Source organism: Lepisma saccharinum, chromosome 4, assembly GCF_977018435.1.
Source record: "Lepisma saccharinum chromosome 4, izLepSacc3.1, whole genome shotgun sequence".
Lineage (NCBI taxonomy): Eukaryota > Metazoa > Arthropoda > Insecta > Zygentoma > Lepismatidae > Lepisma > Lepisma saccharinum.
This window is the reverse complement of record NC_139232.1, coordinates 80,565,616-80,578,166: the sequence shown is the minus strand read 5'-3', so window position 1 is coordinate 80,578,166 and position 12,551 is coordinate 80,565,616. Positions and strand designations below refer to the sequence as shown.

The 12,551-nt window shown below is 33.8% G+C and overlaps 1 protein-coding gene across 8 annotated transcripts in view; it reads right to left on the bottom strand.

Annotated features, from left to right (window-relative positions):
• LOC145986627 (uncharacterized) overlaps positions 1-12,551 on the bottom strand; it is a 219,896-nt gene that overhangs the window by 30,909 nt on the left and 176,436 nt on the right. For all 8 annotated transcript variants that reach the window (XM_083120861.1, XM_083120860.1, XM_083120863.1 and 5 more), the window contains 2 exons: positions 11,418-11,511; positions 9,316-9,494 (listed from right to left, as the gene is read on the bottom strand). In XM_083120861.1, coding sequence (XP_082976987.1) covers positions 9,316-9,494; positions 11,418-11,511 — 273 coding nt within the window. The remainder of the gene's footprint in view (positions 1-9,315; positions 9,495-11,417; positions 11,512-12,551) is intronic.

Genomic DNA, 12,551 nt, shown 5'->3' with positions numbered 1-12,551 from the left:
AATAGCAATATTTTCTTTATTAACTTCATTTCTATTTACTCATTACCATTACAAATAAAATTTGAGATCTTTTATTTAAAATGTTATAATTAGAAAAAAGGTGATACATTTACTGAATTTTTCTTAACTAGGGAAAAAGTAACGTTTTGTTCAGGGAATTGTTGCAATGTCTGAAGAATATTACTTCCTAACATTTTGAAATTTGCTAATAATATTTACAAAATAAGATATAAATTGCTTTGGAGAGTTGCATTATTTTACTAAGAAAAAGTAATTAGTATAGAGGACTTGGAAAATATGAAAAAAATGTTTTGTATTTGCTTTGCGCTGCAAACCATTTGTAGTGCATTCTCGTGAAATATTGAAAGAAACAACACATATACAACAAAGAAATAACGAAAAAACTACCAAATAAAATTACCAAAAAAGAGTATAAACAATTACACCCAAAAAGTGTGAAAGTAAGTATTTGACTTAATAAGTTCCCCAATGGCTTGGGAGGTATGTTAGGACAATATTATGGAATGCCAAACCCAGGTTCAATTGTTGATTAACATGATGGCAATATGTTGCATTCACATCAACTCGCAGTGTGATATATAGCTATAAAATTATTTTTTTCACACACATATTTTAAGCTCCTCATTGTGAGATGTCTGATGTTGATTGATTGAGTTAGTGTTTTAAGTCCACTTTATGCACAGTAAGACTAATTGGAACTGGACCTACAGTTTAGAGTGGGATCTGAACCACTGTTAGTTTCCAGTGAGTATCGAGCCCGGAACCCCTCGGTTAAAAGGCAATGATGCTACCACTACAACATCAGGGAGGCCTGAGATGTCTAATGCCTATGTGCATGTTTGGTCTGAGGAAGCTACTATTAATAATTCCCACATAAGGTGAAAAGTTAAAGTTCCCCATGCTCTTTGCACTATGCCATGTAGGCACATAAGGGGATGTGGAGGTAGGGCCCCACACATACATATGTTTGGAGGCAATGCCACCTTTGCAATGGCACCTTTACTCCCCATCGTACCCATTTATTAGAGGCTAGGTTTACCTCAGAGCCACTTCCAGACACAAGACTGGAAAAATTCCAACCTTAGAACACTCACTCCTAAATTATCCCCCTGTTTCCTGCATGGCAGTGAAACACCCTACTAACTGAATCATCAATACTCCTGTTCTCAGAGACCATGTAGTGAAATTAGTCTTAGTCCACGGCAGTAAAAGAATTGTGTTATTTCATTAGTGGATTAATACAATATTGTAGATTGTACAGTATTTCCAGAAGTGATTTTATTTTTATGTAACATTATTTGAAAAATACATGAGACTATAAATCTATGATACAAAAATCTTGAGATTCAATTACTATGTCATTCATAATCTAATTTTTTGAAGTTTATGTCTTCTATAAATTTAGAAAAGTAATTGGGTCAATGCCAATTGCATCTTATTTACCTTGTAAAATGCCACTTCTGCTGCCTGCATAAATTTTAGAAACAGTTAGGAAATTTGTTTTCAATATGCATTCTCCACATGTAACACATCTTTAGCAATGATTTTCTTACAAAAACCTAATTCTCATACTAAATGCATCCATTAATGTACGAGTATGTTAATGATTTAATATTTAGAATGACTATGTTAACCTAAAACAAAAAAAATATTCCAACAACCAGCATCTTAAAACAATATTCAAGACTTGAACTACAGAAAAGATAACAGAGAAAATAATTAAAGTAAAATATATGAGTGGTATGTGCATTGCTGCAACTTCTATGAGAATCATTTGCTTACATCATAGATATTAAAATGTTGCCTTAAATTAAAAAGTAGTCAATGATATAAAATTTGACACTGCAACACAATAAAATACTTGTTAATAAATTTTTGTTACAAAATGGCAGCTTTAAGAATGGTGCATCAATACAAAAATGAATATTTCTTATTTGTGATTCTCTACTACTTTAGTCAAGAATACTTTATCTTAGCAATAAATACACAAAATACATGGAGATGGCATAAAATTTGATTATATTTATTACTATCATTTTGGGAGGGAGTGCTTTTGTACCTTGTAGCATTCAGTTGTTTACAAATTGTGTTTATAATGCTATTTTATGAAAATCTTTAGAAATTACTGTTAATATTTAAATATTAATCTTTTGGATTCCAATTTCAAAATCCAATTCTGATGTATTCCTTTCAGCTGATGTATTTGGTTTGTCACATTGCTTCACTAAGATGTGCATTTGGATTTGTGTGCATGTATGTGAAATGAATTCTTAACAAATCTCAGGCAAAAAAAAACAAAAAAAAAACATCTCATATCACAGACACCTCATATTGTACTTTGACTCATGCCTTCTGTATTAAAGGTTGAAACTAGCCCCTGTGCATTGCACCATGTTATGAAAACACCTTAAACTATTATGATGGCAGGAAATGTATGCACTGTGACAAGCATTTAACCCTTTCTGGACGAGCCTCAAAATACTGAGATTTTCCCAGGAGAGGGTTTTTTATTTATTTATTTATTTATTTTATATTATTTTTTCTTGTTGCAGTTTTTCAAAAACTAATGTATAATATGTTGCTAAGTATGTTATTATTTAGCAATGTTTTCTGAAATCTACACTTCTACATTCCACAGATATATAATATGTGACATTTTATGTAAACTTTCTATTTATGCAATTTTTTTCTGTAACAATTTTTTAAACATTGTAATAAAAGTTATTGAAAACATTTCATACATAATATAGAAATAATTAATGAAAAATAACAAAAAAAAAAAAGCTTCTTGTTGGGGTTGAAATTTTCACTAAATTTGAAATCCAAAGTGGAATCCATGTGAAAAATTTCGACAATGTGCATATAAATTATTTAATGCTATTCTATTAGCACCACCAAATTCAACACAAGTACAGGTAAAATTCAGTAATGACGAAAACGAGGCATTTAGCAGTTGAAAGAGGTGGTGATGTGGTGCGATTATAGCCAGTCGTTCATTCACAATATAATTTTATAGTGAACGTCTGGCTGTCTATGCTCATTGCCTGTTTTATTGGACAGTAATTGCAAGATGGACAAGGGTTAATAATATAAGACAACAGGCCCACCATCTACAACAATACCAGAAGTACATGGCAATGTAATAATGATTTAAAACTCAGAGAACAATAAGGTCATAAACAACAATATCTAAGTAGCCAAGGGAACAATGAAGGCAAAAAAATGTTCATCATAATATTTGTATGTGCAATTACAAGCAACTGTTTTATTCAGTTTGTCAAAGTCATAGTCCAATGGAAGGATAAAATCTGAGGTAATTATTATACTTCATAACTTGGCTTGAATTTAATGAAAATTTAATTAATTTACAATTTACAATAGTATATAAATTTTCATTCTTCCAAATGCTCCCACAATCCTTAATATTTTTATCCTTCTAATGAACTATACTTCTCTAATCAACTGTCACCAATTTCAGTTAGAGGTGTGCCTTCATTAAAAGTATTAACATGTTCCTTTATTCTATTTCTCACATATTTTTTTCTTGCAGGGTCAAATTCCAGCCAGGGCATGGGTATTCTTTGTGAGTGTCCCTTCATCAATTTTATCACTTACGCCATCACGATTAGCCAAGTAGCAGAATAGCAAATCAAATCACATATTTTTTTATTGGTCTCCTCTATCTTTCACACTCAAAGTAGTGTGCTCTTTTTAAGGGTATGCAAGACAGTCTCTGCCTGGCTTTTCCCTCCGAGTCAGTGTTGCCAAATTAGCTTTCTTAAGCCAGATCTGGCTCTTTCGTGTACTCGTTTGCCTGTGAACTGGGGCACCCACCCCCGTGCCTCCCTATGATACCATCACTGATTCCGGGCCACATAGACCAACTTTTGCCATGATTATGCATTTTGAACGTGAAGTGATTTTGTTATATTGGCTGCGTTGCCCCACTCCCTCTTATATCCCCAGCTACTTTTTTTATAGCGCCGTGTTGACATGAAATTTGCATAATATTGTTATCAGGGAATACTTTATTTTCGATTTTGTACGACCATGAGATGGGTGATGCTGCCGGATCTAGATGATGAAAAATAAGAATAAATTGTCATCAATTTAGAGTTAACAGTAATAGCAGCGCCCCAGCCATTTGACAACTAACATTAGTCTTGAAAGTCAGTTTTAACTCCATGTAAGGTGAAATTTAGCTCTTTTATGCGCACCAAGTTTGGCAACACTGCCAGGAGGCAAGGAGAAATGCATTGGGCATATGGGAGTATATTTTGATTTGTTATCTTAGGAATATCAAACTTCCGATGGAATAGAAAATTATATCAACGGGAAGAGGGCAGTTTTAAGAAGTGATTGCCCAGCAGAAAAGTCAAAACTCTAATTTGATTAGCCCTAACTTGATGTTGAAGTTTGCCGCATAAGGAATACATGGGATTCCAAAAATTCTTATTAGTCATATTTTTTACAGGGTCGTATCTAGCTTAATAATCAACTTTGAAAAATGCTTCGACCTGCCACTTGTTGAGAAATTCATACTCTCTTGTACCCCACGTTTTTCTTCAGTAGCAGTGTCCATTCCGACGATATTCAAATAAATGCACACATGGTGCGTAGCTGTTATCTCCTCACCTTAAATCTAGTAAACAAAAAAGTAATGCAGCTGTAGGCAAATGTCCAGGCTTCTGCAATCAAATTAGCGGTTTGCTGTGTTACTCCATAGCATTAATTATCATCATTGTTTTATAAACAAATTCTTGAAATTCATAAATGAATTGACAAAATTATATAGCATGCAGCTATTTGAAATATTGAGTATTTTGAGGTGATTATATTCAAAGTAAGTTTTAATCAATTATTTATTTATATCCGAGAGTGTATTTAAATTTTTCACTTCTTGCATTAAAAATCTCTTCTTTGCATGACAATTATTGAAACAACATTCTCTGTAGGTACACCACAAGTAGAATGCCCAAGGCTTCAAGTTTATCTATGTTCTTTATTTCTTGGTTCAATATGTACTTCTATGTACTACAAACTCTATGTGTGTTGATACTTCCATTCTTTGCGAGAGAAAATTTCAACTAATATTTTAAGTTAGAAATGCGTTAAACATGTCAACAACATTTCTACAGCCTTAATGACCAAGTATGTTAAATTGTGAGTTCACAATTTTTTCACTGAAGGTTCAGGGTTTGAATCCTTGCATCCTTATTGCCATCATTAGCCTAAACAGGCAGTAAAGTGACATAGAAGAAAATTAAAACTCAAATATAACTTCCAGAGCAAAACAAAACATTTACATATCTATTAAACAAAGAAGGTCCAAAACAAATGCCATATCAAGCTGTATTATTACATGTGGTAGATTAGGTTCACATTCACATGTAAAAGAGAGGGTTTCTATTTTATTAAAAAGTACTAGAATTAGCGACACAATGTATATTATAATTGGGAATATCGCACGAGTCACTTCTTGTAATTCAAAGTTAAAGAAAATTCTAAATATAAATGTACCACACTCCAGTAGCAACAATTTCAAATACATTTTGGAAGGGCAAAATTCATACTGGGGTCACTGATCTAACTGTTGTTGATGTAGCCAATCTTCTAGTTACTGATGATGTAATGCTGTTATAGTTGACAATGTTATCGTTTTTACAGATTTCGTGTGGGGAAATGTGATGGTAAGACACCTGTAGGAAGACCAAGACCAAGATGGAAGGATTATGTTAAGCTGGACCTAAAGGAAATCAGTAAGGATAGAAAACATTAGATTGCTCTTGCCCAGGATAGAAACAGATGGAAGGCTTGTGTTGCTGCAGCCATAAACCTTTAGCTTTTATAAGGCTAGAGAGTTACTCAGTTAGTTATGTTATAGTTTTCTTCAAGTTGATCATGTTGATAAAGTTGTCACTCTGGTTGATGTAGTTGTTACTCTACTTCACGTTGACGTAGCCATCACTCTACTTCACGTTGACGTAGCCGTCACTCTACTTCATGTTGACGTAGCCATCACTCTACTTCACGTTGACGTAGCCGTCACTCTACTTCACGTTGACGTAGCCGTCACTCTACTTCACGTTGACGTAGCCATCACTCTACTTCATGTTGACGTAGCCGTCACTCTACTTCACGTTGACGTAGCCGTCACTCTACTTCACGTTGACGTAGCCGTCACTCTACTTCACGTTGACGTAGCCGTCACTCTACTTCACGTTGACGTAGCCGTCACTCTACTTCACGTTGACGTAGCCGTCACTCTACTTCACGTTGACGCAGCCGTCACTCTACTTCACGTTGACGCAGCCGTCACTCTACTTCACGTTGACGTAGCCGTCACTCTACTTCACGTTGACGTAGCTGTCACTCTACTTCACGTTGACGCAGCCATCACTCTACTTCACCTTGACGTAGCCGTCACTCTACTTCACGTTGACGTAGCCGTCACTCTACTTCACGTTGACGTAGCCGTCACTCTACTTCACGTTGACGCAGCCATCACTCTACTTCACGTTGACGTAGACGTCACTCTTGTTCATGTTGACATAGACGTCACTCTTGTTCATGTTGACATAGACGTCACTCTTGTTCATGTTGACGTAGCTGTCACTTTACTTCACTTGACGTAGTTGTCACCCTAGTTGACGTAGTTGTCATTCTAGTTGATCTACTTGTCACTATTTTGAGTTCATTGATTGAGATTGTGTTTTAGTTCCACTTTATGCACATTAAGGCTAACTGGGACTGAACCTACAATTTAAAGTGGGATCTGAACCACTTTGTGCCTCCACTGAGTACCGAACCCTAGACCCCTTGACTACAAGGCTACAATGATACCACTGCACCATCAGGGAGGCCAGTTGTCACTATAGTTGACGTAGCTGTTGCTCTAGTTCATGTTGACATAGTTGTCATTGTAGTTTATGTTGATGTAGTTTTCTGGGTGATCAGGGGTTAATCCAGAATTTTCCATTTGGGAGTTAAGTCCAAATTTAGGGATCTTTAAGGGTAAATTTTGACCTAACAAAATTGGGCCTTTGAGGAAATTTTGGGGTGTGTTAGATAGTGTTGGGAGTGTGTGGATAAATCACGGATTATAGTTGATGTACTGTGTAGTTGCAACTCTAGTTAATGTAGTTGCCATTGAAGTTGATGTAGGTACCGTTGTAGGTATACGTGGCATAACTGATTATAGGAATGTGATACTTGTGTTGTTGATAATGATGATGTAGTTATTGTTGTAGTTGGCAATGATATAGTTGTTTAGGATAATGTGATTAGTTTTTAATTTTTGATGATAATATAGTTATTGTTGCAGTTGATCATATAGTTATTGTTGTGGTTGAGGAGTATGTAATTATTGTAGTTGAAGGTATAGCAATTGTTGTGGTTGACAATGTTGTACTTATTATTGGAGTCGTTTATTTTGGTATTTTTGTGATTGGTGGGATGCAGTTATTGTTGTAGAAGGATGTACCTACTGTTGTTGATGGTTATGTAGTTATTTTTGCTGTTGATGTAGCTATTATTGTGGTTGATGATAATACAGTTAGTGTTCTAGTTTTCTGAAATTAATGTCTTCCTGACTTTATCCTCTTCACATGCCAAAATCAACTTAACTGTGCATGATCTGTTCCATCCAGTAACTTCAGTCCCCCCTCTCTCCCTCTCCCTCTTCATTCGATTTTTCCTACTACAAGTATACTCCTGAAGATTTTAATCTCCACTCCCTGAATTTATCTTTATCCCTAGTTCATGGATTTTAATCAAATATAATATTACTGTTATGTACAATATGCCATCAGTGACATGCCCAAGAGGGAGTTGGTAGGGGTCAAAACCCCCCACCCCATTAGGCCCAGTATTCATAAAAAAAAAACAAGAATGTCAAAGGCAGGAAAAGATTGCAAAATGTGAACATATTACAATAAGTTTTCTGTGCATGTCACTGTGGTCTATATCATCTTTGTGTATTTCATAGATACATCCTTGTTCAATATAGTCTCCTTTCATTGTGATAAAGTTATGTTATGTGCTTTTCTGTTTATCTTCTTATTTATTCTTCCACTTTCTTCAATAATGCTTTCCAGATATTTAAAATTAAAATATATCTGGACCTAGAGTACTGACAATTTGGGCAATGAACCTGATATCCTGAATTAATATTACTTCTCCAAATGCTCCTCTATACTGTTTTGCCTGCATGCATTGTGCCATAATAGTTATCTCTTCCCTTTTCACGTTTGAGAGTCTTGAAGTTTGCCCTCCTTATTCATTCAAAAATGAAATCTTTGCATGCATGAATGATAATTATCAAGAATTGTTCCTTTAAATTCCAAAAAAGCTTACTTAATCTCCTGATAAAAACTATGTATTGTATAAGTCAAGAGTAGGAAAACTTGTTGAAGAAGGATAAAAATGAAGTGTTATGTGGTGCATATTCTTTAAAAAACAACCAAAGATTAACAAATCTAATGCACAGCAAGAGAACCAAACTAAACTAAACATGTTTTGAATTTGTTTGAATTATTGTTTTAAGTCCACTTCATGCACAGATATGCTTGAAGAAGTATCGAATCCAGAACTCCTTGTTTACAAGGTGACAACGTTACCACTATGCCATTGAGGAGACCTGCTATCAAGCAAAATCTAACCTAATAGAACTCAGCTGAATATAACCAGATTAAACCAAACCAAAGGAAATAAAACACAAAATAAAACTTAGCCTAGCCGATACAAACCAAACTCTGACCTAATAAAATTCATCCTCATCTAAATAAAAACTTAATATAATAAAATTCACAAAACGCAACAAGGCCTAACAATATTTATGTAAACCAACATAACATTCAAGCAAAACCCCAGCCAGGATCTGTTTAACCTAATAAAAATAAACTTAATCAAGACCACCTCAAGCTTTCATACATCAATCAACATAAATTACACTTAACCCTTCCAGATCTAACTAAACCTATTGTTTTGCAAGTGTCTGGATTCCCTTACCCTACGTTTTAATAGCACAAGTTGCCCCTTGCTATCCAGTAGCAAAAAAGAACATAATCTGCAACACATTCCTAATTATTTAGCTGGAGATAAATTGAATCTACCAACAACTGAATGGTAATCACAGTTATTGTGTTATTTTTTACCTATTGAACCCTGATAACAAATAAAACTCAAGTATATTTCTATGTACGGGATGTTTTAAAGAGGTGAATTGTAGTCAGTGTTTAAATGAAAAAAGTAAAAAGTATAGAGTCTATAGAGTTTTTATGTTCTCATACTTACAGTACTGGATGAAATGGTTTTTTGCTTCTATCACTCTGCGATTGTTCAACTTTGATCGTTTGTGTTGGCGACTCCACTTTCACTCCATAAAAATGTAAATGGAAACTAGAAATTTTCTTTAATCCTTCAGGAGTTTTCACAAATTGAGCATCTCCTTGAAGTTGTGCATGGCATGTTATCTGGAAACAAATTGAGACAATTATACAAAAATTAAAAAAATACTCTCTGTAGTGGAAGAAAGAGTTACACTAGAGAATGAAGTTTGCTTGCAGCAGATAATGCATATAAATACTTTGGAAATGAATTTGGCTTCCTGTTATTTTTCATTCTACAATGAAGATTTTGTAACATACACCACAAAGCATATGGGATAATAATAATAGTTAGCCTTGTTTCTGCATATAGCAGCCCTGGGGCTCACCCAGCCTCAAATAATTTGGTACCTTAAGGTAAAGGCGGCTGAAGCATGGTGCTGATCACATCACCTTTAAAAACAAATAATAAAAATAAAAATAATAATAATAATAAAATGCATGGGGCTCTACCCCTACATCCCCAAAATGTGCCTTCATGGCATGGTGCTATGCTTAGGGGAGCTTTACCTTACCTTTAACTTACACACACACACTTATTATATTAAGCAATAATTGCATAACATATATTTGGTTGATTGAATTGGTGTTTTAAGTCCACTTTATGCACAGAAAAGGCTAATCGGGACTTGACCTACAGTTTAAAGTGAGATCCGAACCACTATGTATCGAACCTGGGACCCCTTGATTAACATATATTTGGGAATTAATTATTGAAAAACACTTTATATTGCAAGATGTTCCATTCATATTTTACCATTATTGTCAGCACTCTTTGTTATAATATCCTGAATGTAACATAACACTTCAAATCTGTCTTTTACATTCCCCATTATCGAAAGTGTTTGTCCTGCACTATGGCCTTTCGGTCTAAAGTGTCAGGCTTTGGCCTCTGAGCTACAGGAGGCATACTACTTTGAGTCTCCTGGGGGGAACCATTACAACTTTTCACTTGAGACTTGGGCCAGTGTATGGCACCAGTGACCAATCACCATCATGAGGAAATTGGGGAGCTATGAATGAGTACCATAACCTGATCATGGAAAACCTACCACAACAACTTGGGGTTCATCGTGCTGACCACATGTAACCCCGTAACTGATTGGATGATTGCTCACCTCTGCTGAGGCATGTAGGAGTGAGGCTGGCAGTCGCAGGTAGGTACGTAGGCCATGCCCTCAAGGGCTATTGGGCCACATATTATTATTTATCACAAGTGTTCAATATAGCTAATATTATATGATGCAGAGTAAATATTGATACCTAGCTAATCCTAAAATTTACCTAAGTTAGCACAATATATGAAATAGTTTACTTTAAATGCCAGATAAATTAACTGTAATTTTTTTTTATTTATAATTATAAAATGAAAATATTGTTAAATAATATTAACTTTTAACAACATATTTAACCCTCCTGCGGGCACGCTATATTTTATAACATAAGCAGGCACATGGGGTACTTTGTCACCCCAGCCATTTTTCGTTTAAAAATGTGCTTGTTTTACATTTATAATTGAATACCTTTATTTAGACACATTCTTACGTTCTCTATTTGTATCCTTGAATGTACAAATATTTATTTTATATTTATTTGTTAATTTATTATCCCTCGTACAATGAAAAGTTGTTCTCACATAATATATATATATCTATCTTTGAATTTATACATATTTATGATATTTATTTATTTTCACAAGAAAATAATAAGATTCTTGTAAATATATTTGTATCAAATGTTTATTTTTTTGTTGTGTTTTTTGCACTCATACAATAATAAGTTGTTGTTCTTACATAATATATTTGTATCTTTTAGTTTAAACATTTATACATTAATTAATAATTATTAATTATAACATTATTAGAACTGCAATTTATATATTTCAAGTTTTAGAACTGAAGATCTGAGGGAATACAAGTGCTTGAAAATCTGTAGTTATAATGTGTGAAAATAACCTTTTAAATTTCCAGTTGAGCAATATAACAAACAAAAAACATTTCTTTTACTCACCTGAAAGTGATTCTTTTTCTGACAAACAAAGGCATCATCAGCATTTGAAAAGTTAAAGCCTTTGTCAGCATCTACTTTGTAATATGGAACTGGGCTGAAAAATTATGCACAAAAGCATTTACTATTTACAAAAACATGAAAATAACTTCTGTAAAAACAATAACAAAATTCAATGCTAGTTGGCAAAAGTTGTCACAATGATTACCAGTACCTTCTATGATATTAGGCAATTACAAATGAAGAAAGAAAAATATCTTGCTCAGACTGTCAGTACTCCACATCATACTCTAATTTTTTGCTCAAGATAAGCGACATCAACAATGTCAATTACATTTATGGTGATGCTCTTTACATTAATAACTTAAAAAGCTAAAATCTGAGTAACAGGAAAAGAATAAAATTTAAATAAAAATTTACATTATTTAATAAGTGTTTATTCTGATCCTCTTAACTTTTTTACTTTCCTCTCAAAAAATCATATCTGCTTATTTTCTGCTTGCTAGCATGACTTATTTCAATTGACTGTTGCAATGTTTCAACATGAGCCTAATGTTCAAATTCTTTTACTATCAACAAAAATTTGCACAACCTCAAAAGTCATAATTATTAATCACTTATATCCTATTCGTTCGTCTGAAAATTTATTTTATTACTTATTTCATTAGATATATCTCACTATTATCCCTAATATTCACAAGTCTGAATTCTACATTTGAAATGCTCATTCAGTTATTTCTTTATATAGAGTATAATTTACCAACAATTTTATATGTTCATTTGCTTTTCTTTTCACTTTTTAGTCATTAAAAAATAAATAAAGTCTTGAGGGGGTGGGAAGGAGGGAGCTTGCAGAAGGGGCTGGGAAAAGGGGGCTCAAAATTTAAAAAGTGGTGAAAAAGTTTTTCCCAAGTCCATCACGTGTATAGTATTTCATGCAACATTAACAGCGAGTCCATACGATCTCATAGTAATAATAATTTTTCTCCCTTGTATAGATGAATCGCAAAATGAAATTTTCCAGAAATGTATGGATGTAAATGCCTGTGAACAATTAGTTACCAACTTTCCAACAAGACAGCGCAAGTTGTCACATTGCTACGATCAATATGCCCTTGCTTTGAGCATCTTTTGCAA